Here is an 18119-nt window from a genome sequence, read left to right on the forward strand (position 1 = left end):
GATGAATTCGGCATTTATCTGTAAAGACATAAAAAGACATACAATTCAAGACAGAGACAGGAAGATATCTACGATAGTTACTTCTCTATAGCCCCTTTCACAAATTAAGGAAATAACAAAAATAATTAATATTCTAGGAATCAATGAGTGTCAAAACCTGAACACTAAGACTTAAGAGTCTTATGGCAGAGCTGTTGTATTGAATAGCATTAAATTGTCATGTATAGCTAATGAAGTGATGACTCTGTGTAGCAAGCATGCTCAGAAATAATTAAGCGCAACATAAATACTTACTGCCATTAGGAGATTCCAATGTTTTTTATTTGTAGACTGATAGCAAATGCACTGGTCCAAGATTTCTGTTTTAGAAGAAAAAAAAAAGATTTTCAGTACCAGTAAAAAATGTGATAGTTGAAGTTAAAATTGAACTTATCAAATAGTATGCACTGTATTTATAATAAACTAAATACATATGAATCCGTATTAAAACTAGTTTCCTATGTTCCCTTTGTTCTGTGGTGAATATTATATGACAGACAGCATTAGTGGTTGCTGTTCCTTTAAGAACTGCCGAACAGGCTGTCACGCGCATCTCATTTCCTCACAACTCCTATAAAATAATTTAAGACGTTATTTAACTATCAGACTGCTATAATCTTCGACAAAACGGACATATTTGCAAATTATGTGTGTTATTGTTCGTTTAAGCGCGAAGAGATCTTGATTATGGCGCGCGTCTTTCAGACAAGGGTGCGTCTAAATCTGCTCCTTAGTTCAGTAACGTTAGTTAGGGCACTGATAAGGGAGGGGTCGGACACAGTCATATACACGATATAATGATTATACACGATATGATTCATGACTTAGAAAACTGACGGTAGGAGATGATTGAGACGCACCCAGGACATTGACAGACTAGCGCGTTCTCTTTCGTCGTCTTGGATTAAAGCTTTAAAAAAGAGCAGGCCCGCAGAATGTGACGTCATATCACGACCGTTGCAAAGTGCAGAGAACTAGCTGACCGCTCCTTTACAACATATCACCTTAGTATTAGGTTCTTGTAAAATATAAACATAGTACACAAACAAAACACCTCAATTTAAGACAATTGTAGCATATCATAAACTTAAAGCTAACGTTAATGGTAATTAGTTAACGAATTATTTCATTATCAACGGAGCCGATTTTCAACATTACATAGAATATAGCTTTGCCTAACAAGTGTATATAAAGATGATTATTATTATTTTAAATGTGACAGGATAAGAAATTACATCGTTACTGTTAGACATGTCATAAATACTCACACAACTTTGGCAGGATCCGTCAAAAGTTCTCGAATCATGGCGGCAAAAATATCCTCGCAGTCCACAGCTCATCTCGGTGACGGTGACGCGCAGTAGGCGGGGTCAGGTCTCAAATTTAAATTTCAGTCATTGATCCAAGTAAATGCACTCTCATTACTTGTACAACCCAAGCAATTTACATTTCTTCAAAAAAACAAAGATACATTTTCTTATAAATGTATAATATTTTAATTGATCTAAAATGAGTAATTTATGGTCAGCCAAAGAATGCCTCTGAGCACTTTTTTGAGTGTACCCGCGATTGATTGGACTATTATTTTTGTATTACATGGCCCGCACGATCGGTCGATATAAGCGCGAACACATACACGTGCGCGACTTCACCCTTCAAATGTCACGTCAAGAGAGAGAACAGCAGAACAAAAGCAATATTACGAGATTCATCAGCCTGTCGACGGGCTTCCGTTTTGAACAAAACGCACAGCTCTGGGACGTTGGGCTTTGCGAACCCTGGCCCATACGTGTCTGAGTCTAGCGTGCTAAAGGTAACTTATGCTCTGTTAGACACGTACAAATAAGCAAAACGAGATAATGCAATACTATTACATATAAAAATACACGTTTTACTCACTTAAGTGTGTTGCAACATTCCTCCTGTCGGATCCAATATAGAAGAATAGCATTGTGACTGTGAGACTTGTTAACAAACGATTCCGCGGTGAAATTAGTGAACACCATTTCTCACCAACGTGAGCTGGAACTTCATTAATAAAGTTCATCCACACATTCCTAATATTAGGATCCGAAGGAAGCTTATGCAGCGACTGTGTTCTTCCACAATCAGGAATAGCGCAGTGTCTGGCTATAATCTTCAGTTTGTTTATTGCTGCTGCTTGCGTGATCCCATGTGTTTCGTCGCGCACTGACGTCAGTAGAAGCAAACACTCGTTTTCTGGGCCTGGTGTCTACAAAAGCTTTTCTTTGACTAACAAGGACGTTTTCAGCTCTGAAATTTACAGAATAATCTTATATTACCATGACCTTTTATATATCAAAATCTCAAGGGAAAGTTGATTTCTTATTTTATCACCCCTTTAAAGCCCCACTTGGCTACTTTTGCTCTCGGGGTCCCCCTACAGTTTGGAAAAAATAATGTCCTCAACTACTGTCGTAAGAGCTGTCATCCTACAACAGGGGATGCCATCGCGCGTGCATTTGTTGACATGACAACCCTGATAGCCCTGAACTAGTGATGCGCGGTTCGTCTCATAACCCGCGGACCCCGTATGTCTATTTAATGGTCGCGGGTGCGCGGTGTGTTGTAAAAATATATACAGTGGTGCGGGGCGGGCCAAATAACTTCATAAAAGCGTCCCGCGGGTCGGTGCAGCACTAACAGTTCCCCTGAAAACTGCAAGAGGAGTTCTTCTGGCGTCGCGTGTGAAATGCCTTCATCCCAGGTAACGTTACAGTCAGTGGCATATGTTTCAGCATGTCATATGAATATAATTTAATGGGTTTTATTTTTTTCAAATGCCAAATAATCACGATGCTCACGTTTACAAGCCAGCGTCATTATAGTAGTCTATTGGTTACCGTTTTACAGAATCTATATGATACTTCAGTTCAATGTTTGAGTGGTAGCTCACCGTAACAAGCATGACAGCATCGGTCGGGCACGCCTCCTTTAGCTCACGCCGACGAACAAACGCTGGTCACATTTTGATCCTCGTCCTGCCTTTAATCCCATCATTTTTTCATTTCCTCTTATTGCTTTCCTCCAACAAAACCTTTTCTTTCTTATTTGTCTGTGCTGCTTCAGACATGGCTATATTATCCGACGAACAAAGTTGGGCTCGCACGTCTGAATGTAAGGAAGTGTGTGTGTTGGTGGAAGTGACGTATATGCCGTAAAGCAGTCGAATTTTGTAGTTCTTTTTGTTCTCGGGTTACTACCCGAAATCCGAAGTTTAAAAGTACGATTAAAAACGATACAGACCCCATCAGGCTATGGCAGACGTGTCATTCAACCTATTGTAAGTCGATTTATCATCACAAGAGTCTTAAAAAATATATTATGAAGGTTGAAAAGTTACCTAGTGCTGCTTTAACAAGCCGTGAATGTTGAACAATATTAATCTGGGGCCATCTACGATCTTTGACAGGTATAGGGTTAATAAAGCCTTTTTAGTGCGGGTTAAACTTCTTTTTTGGCCCATAGTATTTTATTTTTGAAAATAATACAAAATATTTTCTCTATTCTATTGAAATTGTGGGTTACATATTTGTCACCTTTTTCACCCAAGGAGTTTACATTTGATGATAGTACAATAGTTGCAAAGGAAATCCAATTTTTTGATTTGATTTGATTTATTTAACAATTAAATTTAAAACAAGTACAGTCAGGCCCAAAAAGACCATTTCATACATATAAAAAACAAAACTGTCGAGGATAAGATACACAAAAAAGCCATAGGCTTATTTCCATTGTGGTCCTCAGAGTTCAAAATAGACGAGCAGTTCATAATGGGAATGAGATCAACACAACACACAACCACATACACATATAATACCTCAAACATCATTAAAAAGACATTTTTTAACTTTACTTCTAAAAGTACCTTCTGCTTGAATTTGTTTTACGCAATCGGGCAAATTATTCCAAGCAACTGCACTGGAATATAAAAACGAATTCTTCCCATTTATACCCTTATACCGACACACACATATATATTATTAATCCTTGACCTTGTAGAAAAACAATGAACATCTCTTATGAAAACATAGTAGTCACACAAATACTTAGGAACATTTCTCTGTAATATTTTATACACCATCATTAGCTTAAGAAAACTTACCCTCTTGTCCACTTTTAAAAACCCTATTTCCTTAAAATGATTAATATTTAAATGCATTAGTGGATGAAGGCCTAAAATAATTCTACACAATTTGTTCTGAGCAGTCTGTAATTTCATTTTCATTTTTTTAGTAGAGCCACTATACCAAAAAGTTGCTGCATAATCAAAATGTGTTTGTACTAATGCACCAGCTAACATTTTTAAGGTTTGTGAATCTAGGTAAGCAGCCTGTCTCGCTAAGAATTTAATTAGTTTACAAACGTTAGAATGCACTTGAACAGCCATACTATCCCCAGTCAGTTTATTATCTAAAGTACATCCTAAATATTTCACTTCTTGCTTAGCATTAATAATCAAATCTCCAACCCTCACTTCTAATTTGGAACATTTTCTCAATTTAGCCGCAGAACCAAATAAAATAGCTTCTGTTTTACCTAAATGTAAAAACAGCTTATTTTGAAAAAACCAATTGGATACTTCCTCGATCACTTTACTTAATTCACTTTCTATTATTTCCTTCTTCTCATCAGTGGCAATTATTGCTGCATCATCAGCATATAATAGAAGGTGGCTAGAACAGGCCATTTTTAGATCATTTATATATAGTAAAAAAAGTAAGGGTCCCAATACACTACCTTGTGGTACTCCACAAGAGATGGGCAAATTATCTGAAAACACTCCATTTAAATCTACCATTTGACACCTATTTGAAAGATATGAGTTAATCCATTTACATGCTTTAGTGTCAAAACCCATAGCATTTAATTTTAATAACAAAATATTATGGTCAACTGTGTCAAAGGCTTTCTGTAAATCTAACAATACCATCCCACTTAATTTACCTTTATCCAATTGTTTCTTAATAAAATCTGTCAAATACAAAATTGTTGTCTCAGTAGAGTGCATCTTCCTAAAGCCAGACTGAAGTTCATACAAAATATTAAATTTGGAAATATATTCTACAATTTGTTCAAATAAAATCTTTTCAAACACCTTGGACAAGGAAGATAAAATAGACACCGGCCTATAATTGTTACACTCAAACCTGTTTTAATTCATCAGGTACATTAGATTTGCCTATAGAGAGATTTAAAATGTGAGTAACCATAGGGGTTATAAAATAAGCTGAATCTTTAATAAACCTTACTGGAATATTATCTAAACCTGTCGCTTTATTGTATTTCAAATCTGTTAATTTCTTATAAACTGTAGTCTCATTTACCATATTAAATGAAAAACCTCCTAAAGTGACACCACAGTTGGCATAATAGTCCTTAACTAATTTGTCATTATAAAAACCGGTCTGAACTGGTAACTCCTTTAACAAATTTTCAGCAACAGTAGTAAAGAATCTATTAAAACAATTGGCTACTTCTTTCTGGTCTGTCAATAATTGATCATTAACTTTAAGACTGATTCTGGAACCTTTACTTTTAGCTCTTTTTCGACATCCTAAATCATTTAAAACTCGCCATAACTTTTGAGAATCCTGCTTTACCTCACTAATCTTATATGCAAAAAAAGTATTTTTTGCATCTTTAATCTTACATCTTATCTCATTTCTTTTGTGTTTAAAATTTTCATAATCATCATTATTTCCATTCTTTCTAAATGCTCTTAAACTATCATTGCGTTCCTTAATATCCTTCAAAAGACTATCCGTCATCCACGGTTCTGTTCTTTGTTTAATTCTTACCTCCTTGAAAGGCGCAACTTTGTTCAAAACTTGCAAGAAATTATTCTTAAACTTGTCCCAAGCTATATCCACCTCATCACACTGCATCACCTCGATCCAATTTATCTTCATAAGTTCTTCAACAAATATTTGTGGACTATACCTTTTAAGCGATCTAATTTTTAAAGTATTATGTTGCCTTATGGCCTCTTTCTTTAATTTCCTAATTACATAAACCATATTATGATCACTTAATCTAGCCTCCAAAACACCACTTCTAAAAATCTTGCAATTGTCTGACACTAATATACAATCAAGTAGGATCAACAATCACTTGTTTCAATGCATAAGACTTACAAAATGAACTAAAATATTTAAACATTGACGAATCCTTTTTCAGCATGTCAGTATTTAAGTCACCCAAAATGATTAACTCTTAACCTAAAACATAATTAGACACATTTAAAATCCCTTCAAGATTCTCATAAAAGTCACTTTGATGAGGAGGACGATAGCAAATACCAACCAAAATCGGTTTACTCTTTGGCAGCAGAACCTCCAGCCAAACCGCCTCGACTGCAGTATTTACAAAGTCTTTTCTCTCTTTAAACATTAAATCTGACCTTATGTATGCACATACACCACCACCTTTTCGATTTCGATCTTTTCTCAGTAAGCAATAATTGTCTATATGAATCTCTGCGTCCAGTATCGAGTCATCAAGCCATGTTTCGCTACAGCTGAACAACGCCACATTAGATTCATGACATAAGTAACGAAGTTCACTTATCTTTGGAAGCAAACTCCTGACATTGAGATGAACCATGTGCAGACCTTTCATTGACCCAATAGACTGAAGATCGCTGATTTTGAACTTTGATAAGTTTGGAAGAAACTGTTCATCATTCACAGTAGATTTACTTGACCGAGTCCTCAGCATCCTGCCTCCATTCTCCGTCATAGAAAACATATCCGACACACCAAAGTCCTTTTGATCTGCTGTATTCTCTTGTCCTCCATTTTCAAGGGTAAACTTTCTTTATAAACCATCTACTCATCCATATGCATTTATTTTGTGTAACACAAAAGGAGAGTCACATAGTCTCAGTCACCATTAGAAAAAAACCTGTGAGTTGAGTCTCATTATGTTCTGACTGGCATCTTGGAAAAAAATAATAGGTTTGGCAGATGATCAGTTATTCTTGAGTAAATATTGCTTTTAGTTTTTTTTTACTTGAGACTGTTTAGTCTGTAATTTACCTGTAACTGCTTTGTAAATATTAAAACAATGTTAACTGAATATGATGTGTGATTATAACATAAACAAGGTAATTTATCTTCTTATTAAGTATATGCAATTTTTTTTTTAAACTGTAAACCGTTAACCAAACTGAAATCAACATCGTGTTTCACTCAACTGACATTAACCTTGTTTCAGCATAAGGTAAGCAAATCATCTGCGTAGATTTACGTTTGTTTTGAATGTCGTTACTGACTTTGGTCTTTGATGCCGTGAGTAACGTTGATTCTATGCCAATGTGCTATCTGGGTAAAACCCAAAAGGTTCAGCCTAAATGAATAAAGGTCCTAGAAAGGCCATGCAGAGTGGCCAGGATTTACAATTTTGCATCGTCCACACGTCGGCCAGAGAGCATTCGCGATCAGATGCTGATGTCTCAGCGACATTTTCCCAAATAGCAAACGCTCTCTGAGCTACAGTACGTCTTGCCGATGGAACTTTGTACACCGGGTCAGCCCGATGTACATGTGTTAGGGATATATGACATACATTTAGAGCCAAATCTTGTACTGCAGGTCTCATTCACATTTTGACTAAAGTGACAGAACTAAACTTTGGCTCATTAAAAATCTTTTTAAATGCAGATTGAATCAGAACACAGTGATCACAGTTCTCACCTGCAGTGAAGACCCGCCCACAACAATTCACCAATAAATACTGGGAATATTCACATCATCCTACAAGAGAAGGACAAACTCCAGGTGTAGCAGCTGAACTCTGTGTGACTGTTAAAGATGGAGTTTATTAAAGAGGAGATTGAAGACATGAGTGATCCAGAACCATCCAGAATAAAACATGAAGATACTGAGGAACAAACAGGTTGGTGTCCATTCTTGATTCTTCATTGACTACTTTGGTAATTTATTATAAATTAAATAATAAGCAGGATATGGATGATTAATGAGCATAAAAATGTATAGTACTTGACAAATATATTGTTAACTATATATATAAAAAAATAATGACATACAAATTTTGCTTCATGAAAGATCTGATACCTTATCTCTCTTGCTTTCTGCTTTTAAATCAGGGTTCACTTGAACTGCTTCTAACTTGCTGTGTATTTTAGACCAGGTGGAAGTGAAACAGGAAAGACAAGAACTGAATGAAGTGAAGGAGGAACATCATACCTTTAAAACTCAAAGAACAAAAGCCAAAAAGCTGCACACCTGCACTCAGTGTGGAAAGAGTTTGTCACATAAAGGAAGCCTTAATAAACACATGAGAATTCACACTGGAGAGAAACCGTATTCATGCACTCAGTGTGGAAAGAGTTTCACACATAAAGGAGACCTTAACACACACATGAGAATCCACACTGGAGAGAAACCGTATACATGCCCTCAGTGTGGAAAGGGATGCAGACATAAAGGAGACCTTAACAAACACATGAGAATTCACACTGGAGAGAAACCGTATACATGCCCTCAGTGTGGAAAGAGTTTCATACATAAAGGAGACCTTAACACACACATGAGAATTCACACTGGAGAGAAACTGTATACATGTACTCAGTGTGGAAAGAGTTTCACACATAAAGGAGACTTTAACAAACACATGAGGATTCACACTGGAGAGAAACCATTTACATGCCCTCAGTGTGGCAAGGGTTGCACAGATAAAGGAGACCTTAACAAACACATGAGAATTCACACTGGAGAGAAACCGTGTACATGTAGTCAGTGTGGAAAGAGTTTCACACGTAAAGGAAACCTCAACACACACATGAGAATTCACACTGGCGAGAAACCGTATACATGTAGTCAGTGTGGAAAGAGTTTCATACAAAAAGTAAACTTTTACACACACATGAGAATTCACACTGGCGAGAAACCGTATACATGCACTCAGTGTGGAAAGAGTTTCACACATAAAGGAAACCTTGACACACACATGAGAGTTCACTCTGGAGAAAAACCATTTAACTGTGATCAGTGTGGTAAAGATTTTATTTCATCATCACATCTAAAAGAACACCTGACAGTTCATTCAGATGAGAAGCCTCATGTGTGTTCTCACTGTGGAAAGAGTTTTTCAAGGCTGTTCAGTTTTAAACTGCACCAGAAAACACATGATGAAGTGAGAGATTAAGTGTGCTGTGGGTGTAGGAAGAGCTTTACTAGATATGACCATCTGAAACGGCACCAAAGAATTTATACTGGAGAAAGACCTTACAAGTGCTCATATAGTGTCAAGAGTTTCACACTCATGGGCGTAGATTACGCGGGGGACGCGGGGGACGTGTCCCCCTCACTTTTAATAAAATGTATTTTCGTCCCCCGCACTTTTACTGAGTCTCACCGATCCTAGTCGACCCGCTCCGAGCGGGATTCGAACCAGCGTTACCCTGTGCGGGGGCGGACAAGTTAACAGGAACGCTAACGACAGCCTTCTCTAAACTCGGTTGATAGCGCGCTTCTTGAGGTCAGGGGCAAGTGTATTTACTTAGAAACCAATGTGAATACATCAAGATTTAAATTCAGAGACAAAAAATTATCTATGCATGACCTGTAATTTTTTCCGAATCTTAATATGAGGAGGGCGCTCTCACAGAAAGTCCAAAAGTGGATTCGTAATACCCTGTCAAGCTGGAGCTGCAGCTGAAGGAAAACAATCGTTATGAGTGATGAAACGTTACGACGACAATCAGACGATTGCGACAATATATGCTTTATGTGTGTTTTTCAAGCCATCTCAATGTAGGCTATTTATTGACAATAAAGTATATGAATAATGCAGCTTTTTTAATGTTTAGTAGGCTATTCTGCTCACCACGGCTGCATTTATGTAATCAAAAATAGTTAAAACAGTAATATTTTGAAACAAAACTAATTAAATTACAAATTAAAACCGCTTTTTTTCCTATGTGAATATATAGTAATTTATTCCTGTGATCAAAGCTGAATTTATCATCATTACCAGTCTTCAGTGTCACATGATCCTTCACTAATCATTCTCAGATGAGGATTTCATAATCAAGAAACATTTATGATTATTATCTGTGTTGAAAACAGTTCCCAAAATGTTGTGGAAACCATGATAGCCTACATGTTATTTTTCAGGATTCTTTAATGAATAGAAAGTTCAATGGACAGCATTTATTTGGATTTATTAAATAAATTATCTAATTTGTAATATTAAAAATATCACTTGTGATCAATTTAATGCATGTCTGACCAATAAAAGTATTAATTTCTCTCTTTTTTTAATTTTACCACAAATGTTTAGAAAATTAAGCATCACCATGAGCAGCACAACTGATAATAATCCTAAATGTGTGTTGATCATCAGATCCTCATATGGGAATGATTAGTGAAGGATCACTGAAGACTGGAGTAATGATGATAAAATCAGCTTTGATCACAGGAATAAATTACATTTTACTATATATTCACATAGAGAACAGATGAGTTACATCAGAATATATATATTTTTTTACATTGCATAAAATCTACGGAGTCTTAATGCAGAAGTGTTTGTAGTATATAAACCAATCATAAAATTGGCAATAAAAAAATAGGAGAATAGTAGAATAATATTATTGTTAATTCCCTGTCATTATTCTTATTATTCATCATATTATTAATAATATTAATTATTGGTTATTGTTCAGCAGTGTATTTGATATCTTGCCCAATTAAAAGCAAGAGATGCGATAAATTATATTGGTCCAAAAAAAAAAAAATGGTATTACGACATTTCTGTCCCCCTCACTTCTGAAAAGATGGCTACGCCCCTGTTCACACTGTCTGGAAACCTGAAAGAACATGAGCGAGTTCATACTGGAGAGAAGTCGTACCGCTGTACTGTATAAGTTTTGGAAATTCAGCTAATTTAGTGACTCATATTAAAAAGTATTTTTCTGTGTCACAGTGAGCAAATGTTTTCTTCAGATCAAAAATATAAATCATGAAATCATGTGTGGTTAATTAACTAATAAACTCATGTTTCTGTGAAATGCCACAATATTTGTTCTTTATTTAACTATTCCTATGAATATTATTGAATTATTCCTTAATTGGAAACTTGTTAAAAGAAATACCAAAATTAACTGACGCCAGCTTCACATTGCACAAGCAGTGCGTTGGCAGGGCAGAAGAAGTGCATATGGAGAGCTGGAGCCGTTTGCGTCCATTGTGCATTCATACTGGCAGCGTTTCTCTCACGCACCTGATGTCACGGTTTATGAATGCATTGTTTCCTGCTTGTCTTGTGTCTGTGTTGTTATGTGTGTGTGAGTTGGCTTGACTGAGACTCATTGTTTGATCTGCGACTCAGCTGATCGTTATCACAGCACCAGCTGCAGTTTATCACTCTCCTCTACATATACTCATCCATTTCTCATCTCCATTGTCAGATCGTTGTTGATGTCTTCTGTGCTGTGTGTCTCCTCGGTCCTGTTTCCGCGTTCCAGTCTCGTACTTCTTGTTCCTGCTCAGTGTTCCTGCTCAGTGTTCCTGTGGATTACGCTCTATCTGGATTCCGACTGCACCTGCACCTGATCACAACGACTCACCATTCTCATCTGTTCTTTGTTGACCATCTCAGTCCCTGCGCCACCCTGTGTCTGTTGATTCTATTTTCTGTGTAAGAATAAATGAGTTTACTTGCATTTGCTTCCTGTATTCTGTCGTGTCAGAACGATCTGACCCAGCTATGGAAGCAGCAAGTAACCCATCGTCAGGGCTGGAGGACTTTGTTAACAGCAGTATTCGTCGAATGGATTTCCAGGAGAAGAATCTTAATGACACGGGTTGCGCAGTCCAGGCCCTGGTGGCGCAGGTGTCCGAGCTCACCCAACAATTTCAACTTCTGCGAGCTCCCACTGCGCCGCCCACACCGGCCGTTTCCCCCACACCACCAGAGAGCCCTTCCCAGTCAGAGCCACGCCTACCAGTTCCTGAGGCATATTCAGGTGAACCCAGTTACTGCAGAGCATTTCTAACACGATGTACCATGCATTTTTCTCTTCAGCCCAGGTCCTTCCACAGGGAACGAGCCAAGGTCGCATTCGTCCTGACGCTGTTGACTGGGAAAGCAGCACTATGGGGAACGGCAGTGTGGGAAAACCAGAATCCATGCTGCACCTCGTTACAGACACTCTCCGCAGAGATGAAACGGGTATTTGATCATGCCGTCGCCGGGAGAGAGGTGGCCAGAATACTTGTGGATCTTCGTCAGGAAGAGAGATCAGTTTCTGACTTTTTCATTGAGTTCCGTACCCTAGCGGCAGAGTGTCAATGGAACGAGGAGGCGCAGTGGGACGTTTTCCTGCATGGGTTGGCTGACCGCGTCCAGAGGGAGATTTACGCCTTGTACCTTCCGACATCACTTAATGGACTGATCGAGCTGGCTTTAAGAGTGGATGCTCGACTGTCCAGAATCGAGCGACGGACCCTGCCCAGGTTTCAGCGGCAGGGACGCGGTCAGCCCCGTCTACGATCACGAACCCATGCAGGTGGGACGAGCTCGGCTTTCCCGGGAGGAGAGGGAGAGGCGGAGATCTCAGGGCCTTTGCCTCTACTGCGGGGGAGCGGGCCATTACGCTTACAACTGTCCGGTAAAAGGCCAAGCCCGATAGTAAGTGTTGAGGCTTCTATCGGGTGAGCTCTCCGCCGAGAAGACCTCATCTACATCTACACTCCTCCCGGTAAGACTGAGATGGTCAACCAACACCCACGACTGTCAGGCACTTCTGGACTCCGGGGCTGAAGGTAACTTCATGGATCACACATTTGCACACAAGTTTAAGATTTCCGTCAGACCCCTCACTAACAAGATCGCTGTACACACTCTTAACGGTCAACAACTTCCCACCATTTCGTTCACCACTGGAGAGATTACCCTCATCACGTCAGGCAACCACTCTGAAATTATCTCCTTTTATATTCTGGACTCTCCCCTCGCACCCATTGTTCTTGGTCACCCCTGGCTCACCCATCACAACCCTAGAGTGGACTGGCATCAGAAAGAAATCTTGGCTTGGAGCAATAGATGTCATGAGTCCTGTCTTGTGTCTTCATGTCCGTCTCTTTCTGTCTGTTTTTCAGGAGGAAGCAGTGGATTTGTCTAGCGTGCTGCTTCTCTCCCTCCGCAATGTCCCTATGACTGTGTCATATATTTACTGCCAGGTAAATCTCCGCCTAAAGGCAAGTTATATTCACTTTCTGCTCCAGAAAAGGAGGCTATGGAGAAATATATTTCTGATTCACTGGCAACAGGGTTCATCCGCCATTCCTCTTCTCCAGTGGGGGCAGGGTTCTTTTTTGTGGGGAAGAAGGACGGATCTCTGCGACCTTGTATTGATTCCCGGGAGCTGAACAACATCACGGTAAAGAATACATATCCTTAACCGTTGATGTCTTTAGCTTTCGAGAGGTTGCAGGGAGCGTCGATTTTCACAAAATTGGATTTACGTAACGCTTATCATTTGGTCCGCGTTAGGGAGGGGGATGAATGGAAGACCCCTTTGAACACTCCCAGGGGGCACTTTGAATATTTGGTCATGCCTTTCGGCCTGCCCAACTCCCCAGCGGTCTTCCAGGCACTCGTCAATGACGTGCTGCGAGATATGGTTGATCAGTTCATATATGTCTACCTGGATGACATATTGATTTTTTCCTCTTCTCTCCAGGAACTCGTGCAGCACGTTCGACGAGTGCTTCAGAGGTTGCTAGTGAATGGGTTTTTTGTCAAGGCGGAGAAATGCTCTTTTCGTGCACAGTCTGTTCCTTTCCTGGGGTACGTCGTTTCGACTGAGGGAATGCGTATGAAACCCGAGAAGGTCAAGGCTGTGGTAGATTCCCGTAAGGCCCTACAGAGGTTTCTGGGATTCGCCAATTTCTACCGGCGTTTTATTCGCAACTTCAGCCAGCTAGCCGCCTTGACCACCCCCAGAACTACGTTCAGGTGGACACCTGAACCGTGGCTCATGTCCTGCAAATTCACGTTTTCCAGTGTTCACTCCGTCACTGTCATTCTCATGCTTTGGTTTATGATGGGCAGCATATATCTGCTGCAAATGTGAAGTGTTCCCCTCTGTCCAAACACATGCATATAACATGCTGTCTATAGGTAGATTACATGATAAAAATAACCTTAAAGTTAATTGTAGCGCTTTAGATTACGGCCCGGAAAGTACTGCATAATTAAAGTGAATTCATAGCATAACTTTCAGTAATTATAGTGTAACTATAAAGTAAGTAAGTGTAGGTATAAGGGAGCTATGTAATATTCTGGGAATAAAGGGGTACTATCTGGAAAATTAACAAATTATTTATACTGTAAGTATTTTTTAATTAAGGGGTGTAGTACGTACTTACCCTGAAACTATAAGTGTAGTTACAGGGTAAGTATGAATCTGCGGGCTGTAAATTAAAGTGACTCTTGTTCCCCTCTTGTTTCATGTAGTTACAGGGTAAGTACAATAAAAACAAATATAATCTGATATCACTCGGAAACCTTTATTTGAAAAATGAAAGAAGAAAAAAAATGAAAAAAACTTTTTTTTAAAACAGATTTAGAGCACACTCATTTGTCTTGCTTGGCTTAAACCTCCTCTTGTTCCTCTTCTTTTCTTCCTTGCCACATATGAATCTTAAGAAGGAATCCCACACGTCTCTAGCTAGTATTCTGTAACTGTTACACTGAAAATACAGTGCGCACAGAAATGTCCTCACCGTTTACTCGTCCTTTATCCTCATGCCATCTGAGATGTATGCGACTTTATTTCTTCAGATGAACGCAACTTCAACACGTGCGCTGAAAAACTCTGGTCATGCGGATGTCTGATGCTGTCAGTTATTTTTTAATGCTCACAACAGTATACAAACAATAACATAATATATGATAATGGTAATTAGAAACAAACAAGAACAAAAGACAAGAGACGCACCAGTTCTTGCGTGTGTTCCAGATGAAACGCGCAGGAGAACGTCATGAAAGCTTGAAGCGTCTCATGCACGTGCTGGTAACAGCTGATCGGATACGTAAAGATTACTAAATTATGACAGCATTTCTTGGTGTACTTCTTTTTCTTTTGATAAATAATAATACAAAATTTCAAAAGACATGGCATTCCTCCTAACATCCATTGATGGAAATAATGAAAATGAAGAAGAGACAAGAAAAGAAAGAGAAAGGGACAAAACGTGCCTCTTTCTGTCAGGACGTTATCATTTGACGTTATTCATATAATAATAAGTGTTATAAATCTTTTGAATTAAGTTGTTTTTCAAATAAATATTTCTGAGTGATATCAGAGTGTGTATGTGTTTTTATTGTACTTACCCTATAACTAGATGAAACAAGAGGGGGCATCTGACCGACATTTTCAAGTGACCCGCCCGCAACTGGGGCCGCAAAAAAAAGAAGAAAATATTGTACCTGACCCGCATTTTTTAAAAGTAGTTCTTGAGGCGGCCCATCATTGTCCATTTCAGCTGTCCGCATGCATATTAATGATGAACAGGATGTTTATGTTTCAACCCTGCTTGGAGAATTCATCAGCAGGTCAACTGAGGCCCCGTCCACACGGAGACGGGTTTAGCTGTATACGTATAAGTTTTGTACTGTATCAGCGTTTCGTCCACACGGATCCGGCATTATGGAAGCATGAATCCGATATTTTTTGAAACCAGGTCCCAGAGGGGATAAATCTGAAAATGACAATCTTCCGTTTTTTGTGTATACGGCCAATCCGTATATTTTCTGAAATGGTGATGTCATCACACTACGTCCAGCACGGTGAAAGAGTTAAAAGGATACAGCCACGGGCACTGGGCATGCGCACATCAATATCCCGTCATTTAATTCACGTATTTGCTTTATTGTAAGGGTATGTTTTGGTTTGGGGTAGGTGTAGGCATTAATACAACACTTCTGTTAAAGGGGGGGTGAAACACTCAGTTTCAGTCAGTGTCATGTCAATCTTGAGTACCTATAGAGTAGCATTGCATCCTGCATATCTCCGAAAAGTCTTTATTTTTTTAATAATTATATAAGAAAGATGCGCTGTTCCGAGTCTTTCCGAAAAAAGCCGAGCGGGTGGGGGCGTGTCGTGTGAGCGGAGCTAAATAATGACGTGTGCAGCAGCGCACTGTGTGTTGAGTCGAGTGCGTCATCCCTAACAGCGGGAAAAAAACTTTATTCAAAATAAAAATATGGCTTTTAATCAGATACAGCCATACATCTATGATCCGGAATCAGACCCAGAGGCTGCAGTTGAACAGGAGCAGCAGCAAAAACGACTAGAGCAGGACGTCTGTATGTGGTAAGTTACAAGTTATACACTAACTATATAATATGCTTAGCGGCTTGTGTTATTTAAATATTTATACTTGAATTATATCGTCGTATTTTTGTCTTTGAAGGTGTACATGTGGGAAGTGCAGTTGTGCACGTGTGTTTGTGTGTTTACGCGTGGTTTGTGTAGACAGTAAGCGGACTAAAAAAAACACAGACATTTGAAGCAGTCTCACTCACCCTTCTAACGTTGGGACTGCTCCATCCTTCAGCATTAGGCGATTGGGAAAATCCTGTGTCGAGCTGGGCCTTGTTTATGAAACAGTCGGCACCGAAATGCAGCGAACAGATATAAACATTCGCGCAACTCAGTTGCTGATCCGGAAAAGCAAATTACATCCACTGTTGCCTTAACGCGGGGTTTTTGGCGAATCTGTGCAGGACTGTCTTGGTCTGGCAACCAAAAACGCACTTTTTTGGTGACATTGTTATGTGCTATGTGTAATTGTCACCTGTCCAGCATCCTACAAGCCAGCGCTTTGATGGGCGTAGGCTGTTGCTTTCGCTCTCTCCCTCGCTCTCTCTCACGCGCTTCAGGTAGAATTGTCCGTAAGGCCCATACAAGGAAATTCCGCCCCCATTAACGTCAAAGGGGACGCATGATCTCAAAAAACTTGCCGAAACTTATGACTAACCGGAAGTAGTATTTTTGACAAAGAAATACTCCCATCAAACGTCCACCTTAACTTTTGAAACTTTGTCTATGTTTAGTATGGGATTCCAAGTCTTTAACAGTGTAAAAAGATCAGTATGCATGAAACAGCATTTCACCCCCCCTTTAAGTAGCAAATGTATTTATTGTTATTTTATTGTGAGATTTTGCCTCACCTCCAACCACTGCTTTACCCATATTCTATCCATAACTCTTCTTCTCCGTTTTTAGTGTATTTCTGTGGGAGAATTACAGCGCCACACACTGGCCTGGCATGCAATTGTGATTTCAGCAGTTTGGGGCTTCAGAATTGCTGAAATCATGTGACATTGGCTACCCGAATCATTGATCGATTCACTGATTCATTGACCGTTTGATTCTTTTTGGAGGCACATGGAGGAGAAGACAATGCTGAATAAAATCGTAGTTTTTTATATTCTTGGACCAAAATGTATATTCGATGCTTCAAGAGACTAATCAACCAACTGATTAGTCACATATGGTACTACTTTGATGATGTTTTTATTAGTTTTCTGGACATGGACAGTGAAGTGGGCATTGACTGCATTATGCTCTGGGACTAAAATATAAAATATCTTAAACTGTGTTCCGATGATGAACGAAGGTCTTACGGGTGTGGAACGACATTAGGGTGAGTCATTAATGACATCAATTTCATTTTTGGGTGAACTAACCCTTTAATATCAATGGTAATATCACTTCCGATGTATGACGTTAGTAGCTGACTTTTATCAATGACTTTTTATACTTCTTTTCTTTCAGAATTTTCAAATCAGTTCTTCTTTAAGGTGGATCCATTTATTTAAACTATTAGCAAAGATAGTCATGCTGTTTGTGAGGATGAGATAACTGTGGAAGAACGGGACATTCTAATTACTAAGTCCCCAATTAATAAGAATCCGGGCCCTGACAGTTTTCCATTTAAATTTAAGCAATCCTTTTGGAGTGAAATAAAATATTTGATCTTTGATATTTTCAAAGAGTGTGTAATGAACTTTGGGAG

At 39.0% G+C, this 18119-nt stretch overlaps 1 protein-coding gene across 2 annotated transcripts in view; it reads left to right on the top strand.

Moving 5' to 3' along the window:
- LOC137084841 (gastrula zinc finger protein XlCGF57.1-like) overlaps nucleotides 1-11476 on the top strand; it is a 103990-nt gene extending 92514 nt beyond the window's left edge. Inside the window, exons 4-6 of one of the 2 annotated variants that reach the window (XR_010906808.1) lie at nucleotides 7725-7959; nucleotides 8210-9339; nucleotides 10880-11476. Coding sequence is in view for 1 of the 2 variants with exons in the window: in XM_067451335.1 (XP_067307436.1) it covers nucleotides 7875-7959; nucleotides 8210-9231 (1107 nt within the window). In the remaining variant the exon portion in view is untranslated. Of the gene's footprint in view, nucleotides 1-7724; nucleotides 7960-8209; nucleotides 9342-10879 lie in introns of those variants that run through there. The other variant, XM_067451335.1, reaches the window with a different exon arrangement.
- Nucleotides 11477-18119: the final 6643 nt, after the last annotated feature.

The sequence above is a fragment of the Pseudorasbora parva genome, chromosome 8, assembly GCF_024679245.1.
Source record: "Pseudorasbora parva isolate DD20220531a chromosome 8, ASM2467924v1, whole genome shotgun sequence".
NCBI lineage: Eukaryota > Metazoa > Chordata > Actinopteri > Cypriniformes > Gobionidae > Pseudorasbora > Pseudorasbora parva.